The sequence below is a fragment of the Tamandua tetradactyla genome, chromosome 7 (assembly GCF_023851605.1).
Source record: "Tamandua tetradactyla isolate mTamTet1 chromosome 7, mTamTet1.pri, whole genome shotgun sequence".
Lineage (NCBI taxonomy): Eukaryota > Metazoa > Chordata > Mammalia > Pilosa > Myrmecophagidae > Tamandua > Tamandua tetradactyla.
In genome coordinates, this window is record NC_135333.1 from 36,382,174 (window position 1) to 36,410,101 (window position 27,928).

Genomic DNA, 27,928 nt, shown 5'->3' on the forward strand with positions numbered 1-27,928 from the left:
ATAGCTTTCCAATGAGACTGTGTGATTGTGAAAACCTTGTGTCTGATGCTCCTTTTATCCATGGTATGGACCAATGAGTAAAAAATATGGATAAAAAAAAATAATAATAGGGGGAACAAACGTTAAAATAAATTGGGTAGATTGAAATACTAGTGATCAATGAAAGGGAGTGATAAGGGGTATAGAAAAAAACAAGGGGAACAAAGGTTAAAATATATTGGGTAGATGGAAATACTAGTGGTCAGTGAGTGGGAGGGGTAAGGGGTATGGTATATATGAGTTTTTTCTTTTTATTTCTTTTACTGGAGTGATGCAAATGTTCTAAGAAATAATCATGGTGATGGATACACAACTATATGATGATATTGTGAGCCACTGATTGTACACCAAGTATGGAATGTTCATATGTTAAAAATGTTTGTGTTTGTATGTTGTTTTGTCAATAAAAATATCTGAAAAATTCAATTGCATTTTTTATGTAGGTAGCAGAAGCTTACCTACAGAAGCTTATATTATGTAGGTTAATATAAGCTTAACCTACCTACAGGTATGCTTAAGAGTTACTTCTGGAGGACTTCTTTTGTTGCTAAGATGTGGCCTCACTCTAAGCCCAACTCTGTAAGTGAAATCACTGTCCTCCCTCCTATGTGGGACATGACAACCAGGGGTGAAAGTCTCCCTGGCAACGTGGAAGATGATTCTGAGGGTTAAGTGTGGCCCTGGCACAGTGGGATCAACAATTCCATCCTGACTAAAAGGGGAAAAGATGTATTACTAATAAAGTATCAGTGGTTGAGAGAATTCAAATACAGTCGTGAGTCTAATCTGGAGGTCACTCTTATGCAAGCTTCAGTTAGACTTGCTACCCATCATAACTTGCCATAACCATTCTAGCCAGTCCTAAAGAACACCTAGGGCAATATATAAAATTCTACAAAGGTTCCATGCACTAGGGTAACTTTCTAGAAACCTATAACCTCTAGATGGGTCCCTGGACCAGATAAGTCCTGAAACCTAGAGGGGCCAGCCTCTCCAGAACATCAGCTATTTCCATCTTCCTAGTCCATATTATTGACAGCTCTTTCCAACATGAAAATATTAGAAGGGCGTAACCCAAATACCCAATCCAAGTGTCCATCAATGGACAAGTAGATAAACAGAATGTGGTATATACATATGACAGAATATTATGCAGCAGTAAGACAAAATGAGGTCCTGAAGAATATGACAACATGAATGAACCAGGAGGACATAACGCTGAGTGAAATAAGTTAGACACAAAAGAATAGATACCGTATGATTTTACTATTATAAATCTGGTAGAGGGGATCTCAAAGGTCTATACTGTAAAATTTAGGGGACCTAGAAGTATACACAAGCTAGAGATGGGGAAAGGTTACCCAAGGACGTTGAACTTAAATGTAAGGGAACCTTGTGTCTGCTGTAGCTTTAATACTCCCAGGGGGCGACACAACTCTGCACATAGAGTTGGAAGTCAAGGATTTTTGGCCCAGCTCTACTCTTAACTAGTGTTTTGACCTTGGACAGGTTTCTTCCAAGACTCCATGTACCCCACTGATTAATTCTACAATTATAAATAAGTTCACATATGAACTCCTTCAAAGGTTTGATTTTATATAAAGATTCAATAGAAGGGTATGGGGGAATACTAATATTGCATCCTATGGCCTACAGTTAACAGGAAGACATCCAAAGTACCACAGCAATACCAGGTGTAAATAACTGGGTGGGGGGGTGGGGGGGAAGGGACAAGAGATTAGGGGAAGTTTTGAATTGCTATTTGGTGAGGCTGTGTTTATTGGTTCTTTGTCTCTTTGACCAATAAAAATGAAAACTGTCTAAAATTGAGAGTGCTGCTGATTGTACAACTAAGTGAGGACACAGTAAGCATGATTCACTTATTTTGGACATTATCTATGATGCCCAATGGATGGAGGGGGCTGAAGGGCACAATGACTGAGAAGCCAGAAGGTGAACTGTGGTATGTGGCTACAAAAAGGAATGTCTTGAGGCATGCAACAAACTGAATGAACCTTGGGGACATTGTGTGTTGCAAAATAAGTGAGAAACAAAAGAACAAATATAATATGGTCTCTTTCAGAAAATACTTATAAGAAAACTAGTGCTTAGATTGTAAACTCTTATAGCAGCCACATCTAGTTCGAAGTTGTAACTTTATTTCTAGATTCTGAGATGCTGAGCTATATGTGTATAAGCTGGTATTTCCCTGGAATTTTGACTACCTCTGTGACACTGAAGATTCAGAATTGGAGCTCTGCAGCTCTGAAAGTCAGCATTGCTACATATAATAATAATTAAAGTAATCAATAAAGAGATTAGACTTCAATTAGAGATAAAAACAGAGTTGATCTGGTTGGGACTAAGGCAAATCAGAATACAGGACAAAAGATGATAATGTACGTACTCTAGACTTTCACCTACTGCATGAGACCAAAGGCAGACAGATTTATTGTGTTTAGAACCTAAATATTCTGCAACACAATCTAAATCAACCTGTCTGGATAGCTCATTTAAACAACCCAAATACATGGAGCCCAGAGTAGGAATGAGACCTGGTAATTCTGTATAGCTTAATGTAATACCTGGAAACATCCCAGACTTTGGTGGGCCGATAATTGAAAAATATTACTAGAGTCCCTTGAGGGACTAGAGAAAACATATAGAAATATTAAATTTCCCCATCTGGGAAACCCCTGGTACTCATTCAAACATTAGGGACTCCCAAGAAAATAGGCCAAGTCCTTGATTTTGAGGCTTGCCCTTAAGAAACTTATTTCTATAGCAGAGAAGCTAAGACTACCTATAATTATGCCTAAGAATTGCTTACAGGAAAACCCTTTGGTTGCTCAGATGTAGCCTCTCTCTCTTTCAACCCAAATTTGCAAGGAAAATTATTCCCCTCCTCCCTACATGGGACATGACATTCGGGGGTGTCTGACAACAGGGGACATGACTCCCACGGTTGAGCATGGCCCTGGCACTGTGGGACTGACAATGCCTTCTAGGCTAAAAGGGTGAAAAGAAATGTAACAAAATAAGGTATTAGTGGCTAAGAGAGTTCAAATGGAGTCGAGAGGCTATTCTGGAGGCTACTCTCATGCAAGCTTCAGCTAGATATTGCGAATTGGCATGGTTTGCCATACCTCAACTAACATCATTCTTGCTAACCCCAAAGAACACCTAGGCTCTGAGACTCTACAAATGTTTCTTGTACTAAGTTTACTTTCTTTAACCTGTACTGTCCAGAGGGTTCTTAGGCCAAATAAGTCCAGAAACCCAGAGGGGCTAGCCTCTCCAAGAATATCAACTTCTTCCACCCCCCTATTCTATATTGTTGATACCTCTCTGCAACATGAAAAAGTTAGAAAGAGCATAGCTCAAATATCCCAAAAGTTTGGGAGTAGGATCCAAGGAGCAGGAGGAGTTATAACAGAAATAGGATTTAACAAATGAATATGACTGCTGAATTACTATAATGATATTTGTTTTAGCTTCCAATGTTTTAGAGCAGCTAAAAGGAAAAACATGAAAATGTGGAATGGTAATCCATACCAGACTTTGAAATCTGGTCTGTAACTACTTGACTACTTGTTAAAATGTACTTTGAAAGTTATTGCTTTTTTTAATATATATACATTTCACAATAAAAAAATTTTTTTAAAGATTCATTTCCTCTTAGCCTAGTAATTTTAATTTAGGAGTATCATGATTTTTCTTCTTCTTCTTCCAACTATGCTTTTATTTAAGTGCTGGAAAAAACTGTTAAGATGGTAAATATTTTGGTATATGTATTTTACCACAAGAAAAATAAATAATATTTTTAACAGATTAAAAATAATTAATTCGGGGTGCAAGGGGTAGTTCAGTGGTAGAATTCTTACCAGGATTCGATTCCGGGTCTGTGCACTTCCTCCCCTCAAAAAAAAATTCAACAAATGGTGCTGCAAGAACAGGATAGCCACACGGAGAAAGAATGAAATGTGACCCCCACCATACAGCATACAAAAAAATTAACTCTAAAAAAATAAAATAAAAAAGAAAAGCCAAAACATCCCATACCCCTTATTCCCTCCATTATTGATCTAAATGTACTGGTGTGGTACATTTGTTACTGTTGATGAAAGAATATTAAGATTTTACTATTAACTATAGTCCATGCTTTGCAACAGGTATATTTTTTCCATATACCCCTCTTATGTTAACTCCTTGACCCAACCATTTTTTAAAATAAATTTTCTATTTTACAACAGTTTTAGGTTTATAGAAAAATGGCAAAGATAGTTCAGAGTTCCCTTATATCCTATCCCCAGTTTTCCCTGTAACCTCTTACATGTAATCACCTGTTACATTAGTATACTTCTTTTTTTTTTAACCATTTGTTTTTTTCCAGATTTTACTGAGAAGTCTAAAAAATTTATCAAAAATTACATCCAAATTATACAATATCTCATAGCACCATCACTTAGTTGTGTAATCATCATCACTACTCACCTTTAAACCATTTTCATTACTCCAAGAAGAAAATTATCAGACAGATACAAAAAAAGAAAACCCCAAATACCCCATGTCCCTTATCTCTTCCTATTATGGAACCCTAGTGTTGGTATAGTACATCAGTTCCTGCTGATGAAAGAATTTTAAGGTATTACTGTTAACTATAGTCCGTAGTTTGCAATAGGTATTTTCCTCTCATATATCATTCTATTATTAATTCTTTGCACCTGTGTTGTATGTCACCAATTAACACTATAAATTTAAATAAGTATTTGTATAAACTGGTTCAAATGTACAACAAAAGTATACTTCTTATAACTAATGAACCAATAATGATAAATTTTTACTAGCTAAAGTCCATGCTTTATTCAGATTTCCTTGGTTTTCACTTAACGTCTTTTTTCTGTTTTTGGATCCCATCTAGGATATCACATTATATTTAGTCACCATATCTCTTTAGACTCCTCTTGGATTTGATAGTTTCTCACTTTTTTGTTTTTAATGATCTTGACAATTTGGGGTAGTACTGGTCAGGTATTTTATAGACTGTCTTTCAGTTAGGATCTTGTGTTTTTCTCATGATTAGACTGGGTTTCTGGGTTTTTGGGAGGAAGACCATGTAAATAAAGTGCCATTCTCAATCACATATCAAGGGTACAGTCTATCAACATGACTTATTACTGTTAATGTTGACCTTGGTCACTTGCCTATGGTAATATCTGTCATGTTTCTCCTTTGCAAAGTTACTCTCTTTCCCCCCCTTTTTCATACTGTATTCTTTGGAGGGAAGTCACCATATGCATCCCACACTTAAGGAGGAGGGAGTTATGCTCTACCTCCTTGAGGACCAAGTATCTACATAATTATTTTACCCATCCACTTTTTTCGTCAATTGTTTTTTAAATTATTATTCAAATGCATTTTTATTGAGATCTATTCACACAGCATAGAAACCATCCAAAGTGTACAATCACTGATTCACAGTATCATTATGGTTGTGCATACAGCCCTATGATCAAATGTAGAACATTTTCATTACTCCAGAAAAGAAATAAAAATAAAAAAGAAAACCTTAATCCACCTATACTCCTTATCCCCCATATTATTGACCCACAGTATTGGTGTGGTCCATTTATTGCTTTTGATAAAAAAGATTAAAATATTAGTGTTAATTATAGCTCATAGTTTGCAATAGGTACCTTCTCCCCATACACTCCTCTACTATTAACTCCTTATAAGAGTATCATACATCTGTTCTAGATCATGAAAGAACTTTTTAAGACTTGCATAGCTAATCATGGATATTGTCCACCACAAGATTCACTATGTTATACACTCCCATGTTTTAACCTTTTCTTCTGATGATATACATGACTTTAAACTTCCTCTTTCCAGCACACTCACACACCATTCAGCACTGTTAATTATTCTCACAAGAACTTGCTATCATCACCTCTGTCCATTTCCAAATGTTTAAGTTTACCTAGTTAAACATTCTGCACGTATTAAGCAATTGCTTCCCATTCTTTAGCCTCATTCTATATCCTGGTAACCTATATTCTATATTTTGTATCTGTGAGTTTACATATTATAATTAGTTCATAAAAGTACTGAACTCTTCACAGATTTCTGTATCATACTTGTGCAGGAGCCATGCTGATTTTCTCTGTATTGTTCCAATTTTAATATATGTGCTGCCAAAGTGAGCATTCTTGTTTCATTTTAAAAAGATAAATGTCAGGTAAGACATTTAAAGAGGCAAATCAGGATGCATGAGCATGGAGATTTTCTAGAAAAGGAGCTGACTCCACACTTAGGGATTACCCACTTGGGCCTGGAGCTACTCTGGGACCTGGAGGATCATGAATGAATAACAACATACAAGCAGAGTACTTTATGCCCCATATAGTACTTGCTAAAATTCTTTTTTTCTTCTTTTCATTTTGTAATCCTTAAATTCAAGATTGTACCTTGTCACTCAATACTAATAAATGAAATCTGGGGTAAATCCTTGAGATGACAGGTCTCCCTGATTAGCAGCTAGTGAAGAAAAATCCTGGATGGAGAAAGAACAAAGTACTGTTGCAGGTGCAAAACGGAGATGGAATTCTAAACAATAAAACCTTTTAGGAGAAACTCTTCAATTAAGGATATAGATTAAAGTATATCTATAAGGAAAAAAAAATCTTGTGTATTTAGTTATCTTAGGTTTCTGTTAGTAAAACAAACTGAGACTCTGGACTAGAAAAGGTTAAATGCATCTCCCATAGCATGTAACCTTCAATCTCAAAAGGCCTTTTTGCTAATGGGTTGTAATGGAAACAATAAATAATATTCAAATTATAATCTGTACTTTGAGAAGATACATAACTCATTGTTTCTCTTTGTTAGGAGAGAATTATATTTTCTCTTCTCCCTTTACGGAGATTCCTTATCTTAAAAAAGAATCTCTGCCTCAAGTTGTTCACAGTCCAGTAGAGAGACAAACAGTGAACATGTAAACAGATTATCTCCAATAATCTCCAGAAGTGGTATGTGCTGTGCTAGGGAACAGTCAAAATATGCAAATGAGATTGCGACCAGGAGGGCTGCTTCAGCTCTGGTGGCTGAACAAAGCCTCTCAGTGGTGACTTGGAGCTGAGACTCTAATAAGAGGGTAGCCACAGGAAGATCAGGGGAGAGCTTCCCATTCCAAGCAAAACAGAAGGGAAGACAGAAGGGTCAATGTGGCTGCAGTGTGCTGTAATTCTAAGAAATCAGAAAACTAAAATCCAGTTAGAGGTTTGTAAATGTCTTATTTGCACACATCTCAGGTCATGTGCATAAAAAATGAAATGTGAAAAAAAAAGCACAGCTTGTGACTCACACAAAAAACAGGCACATCAGAGTTCTCTGAATCCTTGTCTGTATATGAAGTACAAATGCATTCCAAGTTTATCATTTTCCCCCAGTTTATCATTTGTTTTGACTTTAAAGTACTTTTCAAAATAAAAATGTTTGATTTGTTTATAGTCAGATATAACAATCTTTTCCTTTCATGAGGCTTAAATATGCATAAATGGGCCATTCCCAAGCCAGGACTATAGAAAAATTTCACCTGTTTGCCTCTAGTACCATCATAAATTCATGTTTTATATTTAAATATTTGATTCACTTGAATTTATTTTTGTACAAGGAGTAAAAGAGGAATCTGCCTTGTTTCGTTATTTTTTCCGAACTGCTAGAGAGATGTCCCAACTCCATTTACTCAATAACCTATTGGTCCCCATGATGTGAAATCACTTATCCTAATGCACTGATATGTCTACTCCTATACCAATAAAATGAAAACAGGTATTCTCAAATATGTTGTTTGATGGAAATCTCTGGCACTTCTACCCTTATACCTATGATTCAATATAAATGAATTGACTTCTTTTCTTTACAACATCCTCCATGACTCCACTCTTAAACAGACAAATGAGGAATCTTTTCTAATCTTTACTCTCCAACCCTCCAGCAAAAGCCTCACCAAAAATTTTCTCAATTACATCACCCAGTTTATATATGCCAATTTTGCTTGCGGTTCCACACCCCATGAATTTGCTGCCTAGTCGTCAAATATTACATTTCTTTTGCTAGTTTACACTAATATTCTAGCTAAAGAAAAAAGATGCTTGATTTTAAAACAATTCATTTCTTGATCCATGTTATTTATATACGTGTTTTTAAAACATAGGCAATAAATACAAGTGTATTTACAACAAATATAATAGTCACCAAATGTGAATCATTAGGTATAAACTATTTATAGAATACAGTTTTAATCAAAATCTTGATTTCTGATTATAAAAGTAACACATTCATTATAAAAATTCAATCATTTTATCAGGAAGAAAGTGAAAATCCTCCGTAATTTCTGCCTCCAGTTAAAATGTTGATGTGTTCCTTCCAGAATGTTTTCTGTGTATGTATATGTTCTTGTCTCGTTTTGTTTTTTTTTTTACAAAAATGAGATCATATTCCATGTTCAGCAAATTTTTTCCCACTTTATACTCTATCATGGACCTCTTTCCCTGTTAATATATGTTCTACATCATGGTGGGTTTTTTTATATTCAAATATGCTTTTTTATTAATTTATTTTTTTAATATCAAAAAACACCAAGCAAACACAAACATTCTTAACCTTTGATCATTCCGTTCTACATATATAATCAGTAATTCACAATATCATTACATAGTTGCATATTCATCATCATGATCATTTCTTGGAACATTTGCATCTATTCAGAAAAATAAATAAAAAGAAAATAGAAAAAAATTCATACATACCATACCCCCACCCCTCCCCCTCACCGATCTCCAGCATTTCAATCTAAATTTGTTTTAACATTTGTTCCCCCTATTATTCATCTTTGTTCCATATGTTTTACTCATCTGTTGATAAGGCAGATAAAAGGAGCATCAGACACAGGTTTTCATAATCACACAGGCACATTGTGAAAGCTATATCATTATACAGTCTTCAAGAAACATGGCTACTGGAACATAGCTCCACATTTTCAGGCAGTTCCCTCCAGTCTCTCCACTACATCTTGACTAACAAGGTGATATCTATTTAATGCATAAGAATAACCTCCAGGATTACCTTTCGACTCTGTTTGGAATCTCTCAGCCATTGACAGTTTATTTTGTCTCATTTCACTCTTCCCCCTTTTGGTCGAGAAGGTTTTCTCAATCCCCTGATACTGAGTCTCAGCTCATTCTAGGGGTTTTCTCAATTCCTTGATGCTGAGTCTCAGCTAATTCCAGGATTTCTGTCCCACATTGCCAGGAAAGTCCACACCCCTGGGAGTCATGTCCCACATAGACAGAGGGATTGTGGTGAGTTTGCTTGTTGTGTTGGCTGGAGAGAGACATCACATCTGAGCAACAAAAGAGGTTCTCTTGGGGGTGACTCTTAGGCCTAATTTTAAGTAGGCTTGACCTATCCTTTGTGGGGTTAAGTTTCATATGAACAAACCCCAAGATTGGGGGCTCAGCCTATAGCTTTGGTTATTCACACTGCTTGTGAGAATATCAAGAATTCAACTTGGGGAAGTTGAATTTTTCCCCTTTCTTACCATTCCCCGAAGGGGACTTTGCAAATATGTTTTTATCCATTGTTCAAATCACTCTGGGATTTATCAGGGCATCACTATGGATAAACTAACAAAATCTCATGTCCTATTCAAGGTTCCATGTACTTATGGTGTTCAATTAAGCTGTCTACATAAATTATATTAGGAAATGCACTAGTCAAAATATAAATTTTATACCAAATAAACATTTTTTGCTTTAGTCTCACACATAAGATAAAATTTTAAAATACTAATTACCATCTATTTTCAGCACACTGCAGTAATGACACTCCTTTGTTCTTTCTCATGCAAAAACATTTTTAAAATTTTTACATTTAGTCACTATCATTATATACTCTAGGCATTCTTAGATTATACCATCTCAGTCTTTATCGTCTATCTTTCTTTCTAATTTCATTTGTGCCCCCAGCCCTCCTCCCTCTATCATTCTCACATTCAGCTTCATTCAGTGTTTTAACATAATTTCTACATCATGGTTTTTAATCATTTCATAACATGCCACTGAACCATGGAATATCATCAGCTGACAGTTTGAAAGACTCACCTTCATTATTTTCTTGTGTGGTTTCCACAGCCTTTGGCATTAAAAATGGTTCTGGTTGTGCTGATGCCCACGGTGTGCCACTCACCTGAAGCTAGGTGAGAAGAGTCATTAGTAGACAAAGCAAGAAAACCTCTTCATAAAAAAGAAAGAAAGAAAGAAGGATAACCTAACAACTAAAATAGCCACATTCTAAGGACTTGGATTAGTGGGAAGGAAATATAGTATTAAAAAGTGTATATTCTTAAATCTGCTTTAATGCTCATATTTCTTATTTCTCCTTTCTTTTTTAAATAAGACTTTTATTTTGGAACACCTTGAGATTGACAGAAAAGTTGCAAAGATAGTACAGAACTTCTGGTGTGTCCCTGACAGAGCTCTCCCTGATATTAGCATACCCATGGCACTTCTGTCCCAACTAAGAAACCATCTTTAAATGCAACACTACACACCACACTCCAGACCTGATTCAGATTTCAACAGCTTTTCCACTGATATGCTTTCTCTGTTTCAGGATTCCATCCAGGAAACCACACTGCTTCTAGTCATCTTGACTCCTTAGTCTCCTCTGGTCTGTGACAGTGTTTCAGTCTTGTTTGTCATGACCATGAAATCGTTAAAGGGTCCAGTCAAGTATTCTATAGACTGTCCCTCAATTGGGATTCATCTGCTGTTTTCTCATGATTTGACTAGGTTTGAGAGAAGAATACCACAGAGGTAAGGTGCCTTTCTCATTTCATCACATCATCAGGGCTTACTACTGCTGTGAACCTGAATCTTTTGGTTAAAGGGATGTCTGTCAGGAGTCTCCACGGTAAAATTACTATTTTTCCCTTTCTATAATCTTGGGAAGCAAGTCACTAAGTTCAATGCACACTCAAGGGGAGGGAAATTGAGATCTACCACCCAAAGGAAGCAAATATCTCTACATATGATGGAATTCTTCTGAAAGGAAGATTTGTCCCCCCACCCCCATTTACTTATTTATTTACCCAATCATTTACTTATATCACTTAAGGCTCATGAAGGTTTATTTTATTCTTTGGATTAAAAGCCAATATTTAGTGGGTTGAACTGTGCCCCCCAAAAGACATAAGTCCTAACCCTCAGTACCTGTAAATGTGACCTTATTTAGAAAAAGGATGTTTACAGTTATAAACAAGTTAAGATGAGGTCACAATGGGCCCTAATCCAATATAACTGGTGTGCTTATGAGGAGAGACCCAGAGACAAGTGAAGGGCATGTGAAGACAAAGGCACAGATTGGAGTTATGCTGACACCAAGCAAGGAGGCTTAAAGCTGACAGAAGCTGGAAGATGCAAGTAAGGATTCTTCCCTAGAGTCTTCAGAGGAAAGCACAGCCCTGCTGACCCCTTGACTTCAGACTTTTACCTAGAAGTTGTGAGAAAATACATTTCCTAGCAGCCCTAGAAAACTAACAAGCATTATAATTATTTTTTTGGTGTTCACATTGTTCCAGCACTGACCACTGGGAGCCTGTTCAGGTAGTTTCTGAGTCTCCTAACACAACCCCTGCCCTTTTTTTTCCTCAGCACTTCCTTACTGCCTAGCACTACAAGATATCCCTTGCTCACCTTCTATTTTCTCTACCTCAGCCACAGAATCTGCCACTTCTCTGAAAGAGAAACTAGAGAATGATATACAGAATCTGAGTTCTGGGAGCTGGGTGTGCTCGTTGTACAGGAGTTTCATTGTTTCTAGACCCTCTGTGGACACCTAGGTCCTAAGCCATGACTCTATACATATTTATAATTAATTCTCCATCTTTGTGTATATGTATGTTTGTGTACATATGTAACTCTAACCCACTCTACAGGGTTCAAATTTCTCCTCTTCTAATCCATAATTTCTATTCTTAACATTTTGCAGCTGCTAATCATGAACATTCTATATCTAGTTTTATGTTAAACAGTAGCAACAGTTCACATTAGAACATAATACATTACTGACTTTGAAACAGTCTACAAACATTCCCCTTAGAAGAATAATTAGCCTGTAGAAAGTAGGGCTAACAATCCCCCAATAGCACTTTTGCCAGGATCACCTGTCACAGGGAAAGCATTACACCTTATATAACACCTGGCAAGTGCTCCATGTGACATTATTTTTCTCTTCTCCTGATGACATTTTCTGACATCTGATGAGTGTACAATAATTAAATTTTTCAAAATGCAAGATCAAATAGTTAAATGGTAAAGCCCAGAATACAGCCAGAATGATTCCAAAGTCTGGGCTTCTCAGACCCTGCCCACTTCTCCCACAAGCTGTTTAAAGGATCAAATGAATCACAGTATGTGGAAAGTATTTTAGAACCAGCAATGAACTCATCATTAGTTACTACAACTAATAATAGCAAATGAAATTGCATAGTATTTAAATACATATATATGACATATCAAGCTGAAGCACAGACAAGATTTGTTAGGTATTTTCTAAGCCATGTTGCTAAAGCAAAGTGCAATAATAAATTAAATATGAATATGCTAGCACTCATGAAGGGAACATACTGGAGTGGGTATTTAGGTATGTTAAGACATAAGCCCATGATGTTAAAATTCTAAAATGAAGAAAGTATAAGCAAGGTTTTTGGTTATTTTTTCTAAATTTAATATTTCCTTATAAAATGCCCTCTGTTTAAGATTCTAACATGCTGAACTCTATAGAAACTTTGCTCTCTCCTTTATATGAAGAATAAAAAATAGGGAGCAATGGCAATTAGAAAATGTTGAAGCTGATGTTGCTAACAATCCTCAGTAGGAACTAATGGGGTTATTTTCCCACTTGCTCTCCTAGCCTCCCTCAAAACTCAAGAATATTGAAAGAAGACATTGGGTCACCAGCCAGCCCAGAACACTTCCTCCGGTCCTCTATTCTGAAGTATCTGGAGCACTTGTTAACAAAGCAAATAACCAGCCCTATCTGGGTCCAAGCAAACCAGCGGACAGGCGCCAGGGAGGCCAGGAGTAGGAAGGGAGTGGGGAAGCAAGAGAGGGAAGGCAGTGGGGAGGCAGGCACTGGGAATCTGATTGTTTGAATTTGAGGCAAACTTAAGTTTGAGAACCTTTAGACTCATCCATGAATCTGATTAGTTTCAAAACAATAAAAATGAAAGTTCTAAAAATTTCTCTTTTATTAAGATTTCATGTGTTAAGCTTGTTGCTTTATTAGAATACATAAATCAGCAAAATTGAACTACTTGAGGCTTATCTTCTCTTCAAGAAAGAACTTCTGAAACATTCTAGTCTCCCCCAGGTTATACACCCATGTTCACCATTCATGTTCACCACTTGTGTTCATGTATGTTGTGTTAACACTTCTTGCCCAGTTTTCACACAGTAGCCTGGTACTCAGAAGACACTTGGTATTTGTTGCATAAATGAATAAGCTTCTAATGGTTCTCACCTTATCTTTTGCTTTTTGTTTCCCTCTTTTTGAAAACTACTTCTGGTTGTAGGTAGTTATATTAATGATAAATATGTGTATGCAAGTTACAATAGCAAACAAAAATCAGGGTTTAGCAATTTATACAATTTCACACAATTTTAATTTGAAAATTATTTTAAAAATGGATTGACTTTGATAATGATGTGTAGCTTTTATCACGTGACCAGGTGATTATAAAAAACTTGTGATTGACACTCCCTTTATACCGTGTAAGGGTAGATGAATAATTAAATAAAGACAAAAACCATAAAAATAATAATGGGGGGATAAGGGATATGGGATATTTGGAGTTTTCTTTTTTTATTTCTTTTTTTGGGGGGATAATGAAATTGTTCTAAAGTTGACTGTGGTGATGAATGCACAACTATAGGATGATACTGTGAGCCACTGATTGTATATTTTGGATGGATTATAAGATGTGTTGTGCTGGTTTGAAGCTGTTATGTATCACAGAAAAGCCTTTTCTTCTTTCATTTCTCAGTCACTGAGATTTTTGAGTTTTTAAAAAATTTTTTTATTGAAAAATATCCATACATATACGTCCAACTATATTATACAATCAATGGCTCGCCCCTGGGAATCATATCCCACATGGGAGAGGGCAGTGAGTTCACCTGCTTGGAGAGAGAGGCCACATCTGAGCAACAAAAGAGGTTCTCTGGGGGTGACTCTTAGGCATAATTATTAGTAGGCTTAGTTTCTCCTTTGCAGGAATAAGCTTCATAAGGGTGAGCTCCAAGACTGAGGACTCACCTATTGGTTGTCACCACTGCTAATGAGAATGTCAGGAATTTCCCAGATGAGGAAGTTGAATATTTCCTCCTTTCTTTCTCCCCAGCCCCCAAGGGAACTTTGCAAATACTTTTTTATTCTCTGCTCAAATTACTCTGAGATATATTGGAGCATCACACTACTGTACAAACCAACAAGATCTAATGCCCTACTCAAGACTCCATGTAATTATGAAACCAGAAAGAAAGATAGACAATAAAGACTGAGATGGTATAATCTAGGAATGCCTACAGTATACAATGATAGTGACTAAATGTACAAATTAAAAAATGTTTTTACATGAGGAAAAACAAACGAATGTCAATATTGCAGGGTGTTAAAAATAGATGGTCATTCATATTTTAAAACTTCAACTTCTGAGTGAGACCAAAGCAAGAAATGTTTATTTGGGCTCATATGTCAAGAATGATTATATGTCAAGATCAAGCAAAAAATGTTTATTTGGTACAAAATTTATATTTTTGACTAGTGCATTTTCTAATATAACTTATGTGGACAGCTTAATTGAACACCATAGTACTTGGAACCTTGCGTAGGGTATGAGATTTTGTAGGTTTATCCAGAGTGATGTTCAGATAAGTTCCAGAACGATTTGAACAGTGAATAGGGAAGTGTGAATAGTGTGAATAGGGAACAGTGAATAGGGAATGGTGAGAAAGGGGGAAAATTCAACTTCCCCAAGTGGAGAATTCTTGATAATCTCACAGGCAGTGGGGACAGCCAAAGCAATAGGCCAAGCCTCCAATCTTGGGGTTTGTTCATATGAAACTTAATCCCACAAAGGATAGGCTAAGCCTACTTAAAATTAGGCCTAAGAATCACCCCCAAGAGAACCACTTCTGTTGCTCAGATGTGGCCTCTCACTCTCAGTCAACACAAAAAGCAAACTCACTGCCCTCCCCTTCTCTACGTGGGACATGACTCCCAAGGGTGTGGACCTTGCTGGCAACATGGGACAGATACACTAGAATAAGCTGGAACTCAGCATCAAGGGATTGAGAAAGTCTTCTCGACCAAAAGGGGAAAGAGTGAAATGAGACAAAATAAAGTGTCAGTGGCTGAGAGACTGCAAACTGAGTAGAGAGGTTATCCTGGAGGTTTTTCTTACACATTAAATAGATATCACCTGTTTAGGTAAGGTGTAATGGAGAGGTTGGAGGGAACTGCCTGAAAATGTGGAGCTGTGCTCTGGTGGCCATGTTTCCTAAAGATAATTGTATGATGATATGGCTATCGCAGTGTGACTGTGTGGTTGTGAGAGCCTTGTGTCTGATGCTCCTTTTGTCTACCTTATCGATGGACAAGTAAAACATACGGATTAAAAATAAATAAATAATAGGGGGAACAAATGTTAAAATAAATTTAGTAGATTGAAATGCTGGTGATCAGTGAAGGGGAGGGGAAAGGGGTATGGCATGTATGAATTTTTTTCTGTTTTCTTTTTATTGCTTTTTCTGAATTGATGCAGATGTTCTAAGAAATTATCATGATGATGAATATACAACTATGTGATGATAGTGCGAGTTATTGATTATATAACAAGAACAGAATGATCATATGATAAGAATGTGTTTCTATGTGGTTATGTATCATAAATAAAAAATAAATAAGTTTAAAAAAGAATGATTATATATCAAGAATGCTGGTATGTCGATTGTTTATAATAACAATATTTTTTAAAAAAGAAATGTTTATTTGGTATAAAGTTTCTATTTTGACTAGTACATTTCCTAATTTAACTGATATAAACAGTTTAATTGAGTACCATAAGTACACTGAACCTTGAATAAGGCATGAGATTTTGTTGGTTTGTCCAGGTTAGTGTTCCAATAAATCCCAGAATGATTTGAACAGTGAGTAAAGAAGTATTTGCAAAGTCCCCTTGGGGAAATGGAGAGAAAGGAGGAAAAATTCAAATTCCCCATTTGGAGAATTCCTGATATTCTCGCAAGCAGTGGGGACAACAAAATCAATAGGCTGAGCCCTCAGTCTTGGGGTTTGCCCCTATGAAACTTATCCCCACAAAAGATAGGCTAAGCCTACTTAAAATCAGGCCTAAGAGTCATCCCCAGAGAACCTCTTCTGTTGCTCAGATGTGGCCTCTCTCTCAGCCAACACAGCAAATGAACTCACTGCCCTCTCCCCTCTATGTGGGACATGACTCCCAAGGGTGTAAACCTCCCTGGCAAAGTGGGACAGAAATCCCAGAATAAGCTGGGACTTGGCATCAACAAATTGAGAAAACCTTCTCAACCAAAAGGGAGAAGAGAAAAAATGAGACAAAATAAGGTGTCAGTGGTTGAGAGATTTCAAACAGAGTCAAGAGGTTATCCTGGAGGTTATTCTTACACATCACATAGATATTTCCTTTTTAGTTTGTGGTATATTGGGGTAGCTGGAGGGAAGTACCTGAAACTGTAGAGCTGTGTTTCAATAACCATGTTTCTTGAAGATGATTGTATAATGATACACCTTTTGTGATGTGATTGTGTGATTATGAAAACCTTGTGTCTGATGCTCCTTTTTATCTACGGTATGGACAGATGAGTAAAAAATATGGATGAGAAATAAAGAAATAATAGGGGTAAGAAAGGTAAAATAAATTGAGTAGATTGAAGTACCAGTGGTCAGTGAGAGGTAGGGGTAAGGGGTATGGCATGTCCGAGTTTTTCTTTTTTTTTTCCTTTTTCTTTCTTTTGCTGGAGAGTTGTAAATGTTCAAAAAAAAAGATCATGGTGATGAATACACAACTATGTGATAATATTGTAAGCCACTGATTGTAACCATGTCAAGAACGTTTATATGTCAAGAATGTTTGCATATTCGTTTGTTGTTTACAATAAAAATATTTTTTAAAAAAAGATTCCCATTAAATTGACGTCTCTTTTAGTTTCCAGTATTTTAGAGCAGCTAGAAGTAAAAACCTAAAATTGTGAAACTGTAACCCATGTCAAAGTCTGAAATATGTTCAACTAGTTCTGGAGCCACGCTTTGAAATTTATAGCTTTTCTGTATATATGTTATTTTTCACAAAAAAAAGAAGGAAAAAAGTTGATTGTGATGATAAAAAAAATATTTAAGCCCTCTAGTCTCCTATATTTTGAAGCAGCTAGAAGGGAAAATGTGAGAGGATCATATGGTAGCCCATGACAAACTCTGGGATCTGTTCTTTAACATTCTGTTAAAGAATATTTTGAAAACTACTGTTTTTTTATTTCTTTGCTTTGTATATATTATACTATATAATAAAAAAAGTTAAAAAAAAAAAAGATTCCATGTAATAATGGTGTTCAAGCAAACTGACCATACAAATTAAATCAGACAATGTGCTACCCAAAATATAAATTTTGCACCAAATAAAAATCTTTCCCTTTGGTCTTACATAGAGGTTGAAGTTTGAAAATATGGGCCATATCATCTTTTACCTAGTATTCTGATTTACTTTAGTCCTATCCAGATCAGCTGCATTCATATCCCTAGACAAAGTGTGATCACTTTTTCAGCTTTTTAAACAGTTGCTGAATAGGGTAATGCTGACTTTCCATAGCTGCAGTGTTCTAACTTTGAGTTTCATGTGTCATATAAATAACTGAAGTTTCAGGGAATTACCAGGTTATATACAAATAGCTCATCATTTCAGAATTTAGAAATACCAGTTTCAACTCCTAAACAAATATGACTGCTATAAGAGAAAAGCCATGTTCTTTTAATCCTAATTCAATCTTGTAAAGGCAGACCTGTTGAGGCTGGGACCTTTTGATAGATTGTTTCCATGGAGATGTGACCCCACCCACTTGAGGTGGGTCTTCACTGAAGTCCTTAAAAGAGCTCAGAGAAAGAGAGAATTCAGAGTAAAAGCAGAAAGATGGAACCAAGGAACTGACGTTTAGAGATGCCAAGCTAAAAGACAAAACCCAGAGTTGTCCCAGAGAAGCTAAATGAGGACCCACAGACACTTAGAGAGAGGAACACTGGAATTAGAGTCATTTGAAACCAGAAGCCAGGACAGAAGAACAGTAGACGTCACCATGTGCCTTCCTGTGTGACAGAGAAACCCTGGGTGACATCGGACTTTACTTCAGAATCCAGGTTTTGTTCTCTAGATGACTTAGCCTGGACATTTCCACAGCCTTAGAAGAGAAATTTAAAACCTAATAAATCCTTTTTGGTATATTGTTTTCTGGCAGCATTAGCAAACCAAAACAGCATGTGAATATCTTTCAGTAAAATTACATTAAAAAAAACGAATTCAGTGCAGTTAAGTAAACAGTACCCACTCTCTAATGGGACTAGATGAGACAGGGCAGCCAACAGAACAACCAAGGCTCTAAGCATTGGCACATTTTCTTAAATGGCCAGACAGCAAATATTTTAGTTTTATCAGGATTTAGATCTCTCTATCCAACTCTGTCATTGTAAGGCAATGCACTATAAATAAATATGTGGCAACGTTCTAATAAAACTTTATTTATTAGAGTGGCAGGCTGAATTTAACCCACAGCCAGGATTTGCCCATCCTCATCTAAGTGATTTTGGGAAAATCCAAGGAGGGACCATGGATTGTTAGTCATTGATACTACTAGACCAGGAAGAGGAAGATAATGATACTAATAGTATTACTGAAGGCTACCCCTGTGCTAGGCACTGAGCACTTTCACTTGCATTAACTCATTGAATTCTCACAATAGCTTTGAGATATGTTCTATGTACACGGCTAAATACAAACACTGAGATTCAAATTCCTATCAAAATTTGGATTTAAAAAACCTGTCTGCATGTCTGCGATTTTCACCTATTCCAAAGCTCTGAATTGAACTGTGGCAGACTGCTTGTAAATAATTTTACATAGGCATGTGGTCTCCAGATTGTATTTCCCATCTGGCCCATAGGACATGAGCAGAAGAGATGTGTGTCATCTCTAGATCTTTTTCTATAAAAGGACAGAAGTCTTGCTTTCCTAGATATCTGTCATCATTCCACTGGCTGGCAAGTCATGAAGTGGACAGCCACTATGAACCCTGAGATGGAAGCCCCAGGTTGAGAATAGTAAAACCCTTAGTCAGCATAGACAGTCTACCTCTAAACTGTTGATGAGAAAGTAATTTCCATCTTGTTTAAATGGCTATATATCAGGGTTGCTCATTACAGCAGCTTAGCCTGTATCTTAACTGACACATTTTAAATATATACCCTTTATAATTGTCAGTGTCAGCCCACTTCAAAATTATGTAAACCCTAATACATACCTCAGGATTAACATGAGAGGCAAAAAAATCTTCGTCTTTTGGTGGAGGGGACAAAGGTGGAACCACGCAACTATCAAGCCATAGCTAGAACACAGATACGAAGTAATTAAAAAAAATATGAAGCTTGCTGTCATTTAATATTCTTCACCCCCTCCTTCTAAAGACGTTTTTGTTAAAGATTAGTACTTCCTGTTATTATAAAATCAGGAATATGTCTACAGAGGGCCACTGAGCACATTTTAATAATTTATCAATCCAGTAATTTTTTCTTCCAAATTTTGAGGAAATCAAGTACCCAGATCCGTAAACTATTCCGAATAGCACAGATCAAGTACTTCACATCTAAGTGCAGATTCCAAAGTACACTGTTTGCTTTTAAGAGAATCCAGGCAGAAGTCTTTACTGTTACTACTTTTTCTATGGAAATAAACATTTATCAGAATGAGAAAATTCAACTCCAACGACTTACGTCAGTGCCGTGCTTTCGTGTGGCTTGGGAGGCAAGAGACTTGATTCTCTCCCTATAAAGCTGGGCTGCCCGACTATTGTACTTGGCATTGGTGTCACTGGTGGCACACCCATGTTGATGGAAAAAGGAAGACTGCAGAAGGAAAGATTAACAGAAGTACTGCATTAAATCGACCACGATGACAGCAAATACTAGTAAAAACTAACAGGATTTAAATATTATGAAAAGTTTTTAAATACATTTTTCCTTGTAAAAAAGGAAATTCTCTCCACAGATGCAACAACGATATTTTGATAAAATGGATATGAGACTTGAATTACAAAACGCAGTAACTGACCCTTCATTTTTTCATCAAATCACTCCACCATTCTGAAAGTTATTTTGAGGAGACTTTCCATTTAGGAAGACTTTTAATTCATTAGCAATGAACTTCAATTTAGATTCCATGAAATTAGAATTTTTGACAACTTACTTAGAAGCTCTACTAACATCTACCTTGTTCAACTCTATGTCTGCAATAACAGAGACCTCAACATGTTTAAGATGACAAACAAGTGTTATAAACAGAAGAAATTGCTTTCAAACACCTCCTTTTATCTTAACTAAGACAGGTCCTCTAAATCTGTACAAGTGATCCTTTTATTAACCTAATTTAGGTTACAACCTAATTTGATTAATAATGGGCTAATAGGTCTTGAACACCCACATGTACCAGATCCTGTCCCAAGTTTTTTTTGGGTGCCATCTCATGAAATCTGCACAGCAACACCATCAGTCACTATTACTCCCTCTACTTTGTACAGAGGAGAAATGGAAGCCCAGAGAGGTTCAACTACTTGCCCAAGATCACACAGAGAGTGAGGGGCAGAGCTGGGATTTAAATCCATGCAAGCAGACCCCAAGCCTGCACTCTCCACTACGTAGCCTGCTTGCTGACCCTTCCCTAGTACATCTGCCCCACCTCTTCTAGCTCGAGTTGAGAAAGCTGGTCTCTCTTTTGGGTGGAGGACTCAACAATCCTGGGAAGGTTTAGAAATGATAGCTCAATTAAACCCACAGTACTAAGTTATGAATACATTTCTGAACAGCATGATAATGGATGTAGGTTTCTAATAAGAGACTTGAAACATCAAAGGCATGTGTTCTTTTTTTTTTTTATCAGAGAAGATATAGGTTTATAGAAAAATCATGCATAAAATAAAGAGCTCCCATATACCACGTTATTATTAACACCTTGCTTTAGTGTGGTACATTCATTACAATTCATGGAAGAACATTTTTAGACTTGTACTTTTAACTATAGTCCATCATTTACAATAGAGTCACTGTGTTGTACAGTCCTAAGATATGCATTCTTAACAGAGGCAAAAATTGTTTCTTAGAAGGTGAGAAATCTAGATATTACAATGGTTTGTGGCCCTCTGTAGTGGACCTCTACTCAACAAAATCATATTCCTCAGTGTTTAACTTTTCTTATTAGGCAGAAATTAAGTTCAAACTGAAAACAGTTACATTAATTAATTAAAATTTAATTTTTCTGCTTTGGAGACTAATGAAAAAGAGTTGAGAAACACTCATTCAAGAAGGTAATCTAGTACTTTGGAAATATTAGTCTAATATTTTAGACTAATGGCTTTAACTTCAAATATTTAATTGAACTAGACCATTTTTACCTGAAATATATACAAATTTGATTTCTTATACTTTAAAATGTCTGAGGATTATTAAGTTTGTAAATGGGATTAAAAGACTCTGTTCTGTTAAGCTTATAAATTAAATATTAAAAATTAATTTTAGTAGAAAATTACTGTTTATAAATTAATTTATGATATTTATATACTGTATTTGAAGTTTTGGGTAACTCCAAATTATTATAAAGGTTTATCTAATTTACAAGATTTAATATATTAAATATTAATTCAAATAAGTTGCCAACCCCCAACAAAGACGATTCCAGCCAATCCTAAAGAACACCTAGGGCAATATATAAGACTCCACAAGGGTTCCATGCACTAGGGTAACTTTCCAGATGGGTCCCTGGACCAGGTAAGGCCTGAAACCTAGAGGGCCCAGCCCTCTTCCAGAACATCAGATAATTTCATCTCCCTGCCCCAAATTACTGACAGACCCTTCCAACATGAATGGCCACAGCCCAAATACCCTTAAAGAGAGGGAAAGAAAGATCAAAGGTGATGGTGGAGTTATACAGAGAAAATAGCATTTTACAAATGAATATAATTGTTGACTCATTAAATTGATATCTCTTTTAGTCTCCAGTATCTTAGAGCAGCTAGAAACAAAAACCTAAAATTGTGGAGTTGTAACCCACGTGAATCTCTGAAATATGTTCTACAACTAACTGTGGTGCTGTGCTTTGAAATTTATTGCTTTTTTGTATATATGTTATTTTTCACACAAAAAGAAAAAAGTCAATTGTGATGATATAAAAATATTTAAGCCTTCTAGCCTCCTATATTCTGGAGCAGCTAAAAGGAAATCTGAGAAGACTGTATGGTATCCCATGACAAACCCTAGGATCCATCCTGTAACTATTTGCTGAAGAGTGCTTTGAAAACTTAATTGTTTTTTTATTTCTTTGCTTCGTGTATATGCTATACATTTAAAGTTAAAAAAAAAATTAAAACGTTAAAAAAAAGCAGCTGTAAGCATCCCATTCTAAATATAAAAATCATCCTCAGATGTTAAAAAATGATTATCATAAAGAAGCCCCCTCCCCAGTTTCCCTATTTCATTGCATCAGGTTTTATTTTCTTCAAAGTACTTAGCAACATGTGTTATTTTCTTGCCTATTTACTTCTTTAATGACTTTTCTGCCTCTGCCTCTAAGAGAGAGGATTTTGTCTTGTTTGCCACTGTTTGGTCAGCACCTAGCACAAAGCTTCATGTTTGCTAGGTGTTTAATAAATTTTTGAATAAACAAGTCTACTAAGTCTGTCCAACTCCAAAAGCCCATCATGATCTTTCTGTTATACCACAGAATGTGCCATGCCAACTCTATTTAATTCCTGGGCTATAAACCATTTACATTTAAAAATCAACTATTATATAAGTATATTGAACTTTTTTTTTACTAGTGTAACAAATATTTATACAAGAAGGAAAATGACAAGTCTGAGTTTAACTTACAGCATTAGCATTTCCTCCAACTTGCATGCATCGCAATTGAAACCAAGACCAGTTAGAATCCAACTCTGTAGATCTAAAGAGAAAGAAAATTCTTAAATAGTAATACTTTTCTTCTCCAGAAGCAAATCATTGAAATTTCTCTTTTTTTTTTACATGGGCAGGCACCAGGAATCGAACCCGGGTCTTCTGGGATGCTTGTTGAGCCACCGTGGCCCGCCCAAATTACTGAAATTTTTAAGAGCAAGATTTCCTTGGTCTTAAGGATCCTAAATAATTCTAAGTTTATGCTAACAGTAACACACACTTTCAGGACACTAAGACTCTATCTAGAGTGGGTGAGGGTTGGTGTGAGCAGCTCCTGGCTCCTCCCATCTTTCTGAGAAGCTAAGGCTCTAAGGGCCCTGAGAGCCTGCTCCCTTCCATGCATGGCCATGGCAGTCCAGGCCAGGCCATGACAAGCAGGCCAAGCCAGCAGCACTCTGGCTACACTAACTACAGTCAACTGTCTCTGCCAGGGCACGGGCATGACAAGTTTAGTGGGGCTGGTGGAATGACTCCTAACTCTTTGCCTCTAATTCTTGGTGGGTTACAATCTCAAATTTGGTAATATGCGTCTACTCAAAATAAATGTGCTGTTTATGTTTCTTTGGGTCAGCCATCTACTTGTCTAGTTTGAGCCCTCAGAGGGCCTGGAGGATGCTCATACTCTTATTGTTAGGTGGAAGAGAACTACCCTAACTTTCCACCAACAGGGAGGGGGGACAACTCAGGATTTCATGCTCCTAGAGTAAAAACTGCAAGTGCATCCTGCCACCACCATACCTTATATCCTACTACCCTCCAGTCTGATCAAACTGGGGCAAGGTAAAAGCAGTAATTGTAGGCCCAATCATAAAGTCACCAAGTTATCACTGTAAAGCAAGATCTGACCAGTCCAACAGAGTTAGCAGTCTTTATACTGACTCCATAAATAGGAGCAGAAAGCAATACTATCCTGATCCTCAACAATAGCTTGCCCCAGACTAACTGTAAAGGAATATGTACATTTTAGAATGGTATTGGCAGAATTCCTTTACAAAATGGGCAAGGTAAAAAGAAAGTAAAAGCTTCAGAGCCACAAAAAAATTTTCTTTTTTTTATTTACTAATTTCATGCCTAGTGATACTGTTTAACCTTTTTAAATTTTAGAGATGTTATTTTGAAGCCAGTGGCTACCTTAAGATTAATAATAACACTAATACATAATGGCAAATCTACTTCACAGTGATATATAAAAAAGTAAACACAAAATCACACTTTATAAGAAACAGATTTTCCAAAGACAAAGACAAAAAACAAAAACAAACATAACTTTCTTTAGAACTTAGAATTAAACTATCTATCTACCATTTAGCAGATAATTAGTTGTTTTGAAATTCTTCCTTGGTGTTCTAGTTTGCTAGCTGCTGGAATGCAATATACCAGAAACGGAATGGCTCTTAAAGAGGAGAATTTAATAAGTAGCTAGTTTACAGTTCTAAGGCCAAGAAAATGGCCCAATTAAAACAAGTCTATAGAAATGTCCAATTTAAGGCATCCAGGGAAAGATACCTTGGTTCAAGAAGGCTGATGAAGTTCAGGGTTTCTCTCTCAAGTGGAAGGGCACATGGAGAACACAGTCAGAGTTTCTCTCTCATCTGGAAAGGCACATGGTGAACATGGTCAGGGTTCTTCTCTCATCTGGAAGGGCACATGGCAAACACGGTGTCATCTGCTAGCTTCTTCTCCTGGTTTCCTTTTTCATGAAGGTCCCCGGGAGGCGTTTTCCTTCTTCATCTCCAAAGGTCACTGGCTGGTGGACTCTGCTTCTCGTGGCTATGTCGTTCTGCTCTGCTCTCTCTGGATCTCCTTCATTCTCCAAAATGTTTCCTCTTTTATAGGACTCCAGAAACTTCTTAAGACCCATCCAAATGGGTGGAAGCATGTCTCACCTAATCCAGCTTAACAACCACTCTTTCTTTTCCTTCCTTTTCTAATGCAATTTTATTGAGATATATTCACACACCATACAATTCATCCAAAGTACACAATCAATGGCTCCCCAATTACATAGTTGGGCGTTCAGCACCATAATCAATTTTAGAACATTTTCATTACTAGAGACAATAACAACGAAAATCCCAAACCCAAAACATCCCATTCCCCTTATACCCTCTTCATTTTTTTTTTTTTTTAAGTACAGACGTCTCAGCAACAGCCCATCTGTCGTTGTTGCTGTTGCTGAGGGCATTGGTGCTTTATTTGGGGTGTGGGTGGGGTGTGGTCAGGGGATAAGGAAGGTGATTGGGAAGAGTTCTGACTGCCCCTGACAGTGGGTTATGTGTGTTGGGTTCTCTGGCCAGGCCCTGGTCCACATGGGAAGACACTAGTCATTAACAACCACTCTTGAATAAATCACATCTCCAGGGAGATGATCTGATTACAGTTTCAAACATACAGTATTGAATAGGGATTATTCTGCCTTTATGAAATGGGATTTAGATTAAAACATGGCTTTTCAAGGGACAAACATCCTTTCAAACCCAAAGGCACAGCCCTTTCATGAATCTCCCAGGGTGAGCTGTGTGCCACCCCCATCCTCTCTGTAACTGGGAGGCAGTTCAGAACCCAGTCTCTGGAGATAGCCTGAGAGTGTAAACCTCAATTCTGTCACTCACTAGCTGTATGATCCTAGGAAGTACTTAACAGGCTGTGCCTTACTTTGCTCATCTGTAGAGTGAGAATAACTGTTCTTGTAGAAATTAAGTAAACTCATGTGTTACAGGACTTAGCATGTTATCAGGCTAAAATTCTCATCACTACCACCATCACCATGGCAAAAATGTCACACTGTCTCATTTGTAATTGCTGACCCCTCTCTCTCCCCGAATAATGTCCCATGTTTTCTTGCAAATTCCTAGCACAGGGCCTGGCACATAATAGGTATTCAAATATGGCCTATATTAATGTTCTAAAATTGAGGCTATAAGTACTCAGATGTGTTAATCTGTCTTAGAACTCTTGGTCCTAAATTACCTTCAAAAAAAAAAAAAAAAATTAGAGCCTAGCATTTCCATATATATACTTTAGAAATACAGGTAAAAACTAAAAACTAATTGCCCTTGAACTGAGCTGACAGGAATGCTTTCTGTCATAACATTGGGATTTCAAAATAAAAGTTCTGAGGATAATGGACTCTGAAAACATGCACGTCCTGTATGTAATATAGTCACTCTTAAAAAGAAATCAGAATTGTTCATCAGGGTCCATTCCTACATGAAGAGATGACTCACTAGGAAATATTTTATCTTTTCTTTAGATTAAGAAATGTGTGAAAAGTAAGAGTCTATGATACGACTAAAAAAAATTAAATAGAGAAAGTAAGAAAAGTTAGTAGAATTAGTGTCATTTTAATAAAATAGTTCCTGTCAACCAATTAAAGGAGAACCCTCTATAATCCTTATATAAGTTAACTCATACCCTCCTTAAAAATAACATGGTTCAGCTTCATTAACAACTGCCATAGTTAGTATTTATTTGTAACTGGAACATTACCATAAAGTTTAGAAATTTAGGAAATCAGAATGAAATTTAAATAAGACAAAGTTTTCATGTAATCAAAATTTCAAATGGAATAAACTGTACCACTCAATCTCAATTTTCATTCATAGACAAGCCCAGGAATGGCTTCCACCATTTGTTTATAATTTGCTTGACTCCTTATAAGGTCATGAAAACACTGCCTTTATCACTAAGAGCATAAAAACGTTCTTCTCTTGTGTCCACTGACCAAGCACTCAGAAGATTCAGGTCTGATCCCCATCAACATCTGCTGGGTGCTCACCAGGGGCCAGGTTTCTAACAAATTAACTCATTCACTCCTCCCAAGACCTTACACCATAAGCACCAGGAACAGCGTTTCACTTCCAAAAGAAGAAAATTAGGATGCAGAGAGGTGTATGGCAAGCCCAGAGATCATAAGGGATGCCCCCACAGCTGAGCTCCACATCTTCACTCCTAAACTCTGTATGACACTGCTTCAAGACTCTTTATGGATGCTCCATGTCCTCGCTCATGTCAGCTTTCTCATGTACAGCACCCCTCGAGGGTCTGAGGAGTTAAATATAAATGTCCAGCCTGACTGTTAAGACTGTCCAAAACATCATATGAATCCTTCCCTCTGAAACTTATTTACCAACTCTTTTTTTTTTTTGAATGCACAGGCACCAGAAATTGAACCCAAGTCCTGGCATGGCAGGCAAGAATTCTGCCAACTGAGCCACCATCGCACCATCCTACCATTATTTTTTAATGCATAAAAAAACTTGCCACTAAACACCTCATTTTTTTCCACCTCTCTACCTTCTGTTAAAGTCTGGAGTCCATTTTCCCTACCCTGTCTCCATTCAAGTCTCATCAAAACTCTGAAGTTCATTGCAAATGTCACCTCTTCCTTTAAGCTCTGCTTAATTTTCCAACCAGAAGTGGATGTGGGACTCCTATAGTACTTTGTTTCCAGCATTTCACAGACTATCTTCTTACTTATGTTCACATTTAAGCCTGTCCCTATCCCCTAGCCCAACACGATCAG

General features: G+C 36.7%; 1 protein-coding gene, 1 long non-coding RNA gene and 1 other non-coding gene across 4 annotated transcripts in view; 1 reads left to right on the plus strand and 2 right to left on the minus strand.

Moving 5' to 3' along the window:
• Window positions 1–27,928, minus strand: part of ARFGAP3 (ARF GTPase activating protein 3) — a 96,080-nt gene that overhangs the window by 46,797 nt on the left and 21,355 nt on the right. For both annotated transcript variants that reach the window (XM_077169077.1, XM_077169076.1), the window contains exons 3-6: window positions 23,320–23,392; window positions 20,173–20,304; window positions 19,704–19,787; window positions 10,203–10,293 (exon numbers count right to left, since the gene is read on the minus strand). In XM_077169077.1, coding sequence (XP_077025192.1) covers window positions 10,203–10,293; window positions 19,704–19,787; window positions 20,173–20,304; window positions 23,320–23,392 — 380 coding nt within the window. The remainder of the gene's footprint in view (window positions 1–10,202; window positions 10,294–19,703; window positions 19,788–20,172; window positions 20,305–23,319; window positions 23,393–27,928) is intronic.
• LOC143642978 (U6 spliceosomal RNA) lies at window positions 6,140–6,246 on the minus strand. Its single transcript, XR_013156034.1, has one exon. It is a non-coding gene; the product is annotated as a U6 spliceosomal RNA (small nuclear RNA).
• Window positions 11,357–13,344, plus strand: LOC143691089 (uncharacterized). The gene is made up of 2 exons (XR_013179342.1): window positions 11,357–11,522; window positions 13,015–13,344. It is a non-coding gene; the product is annotated as an uncharacterized LOC143691089 (long non-coding RNA).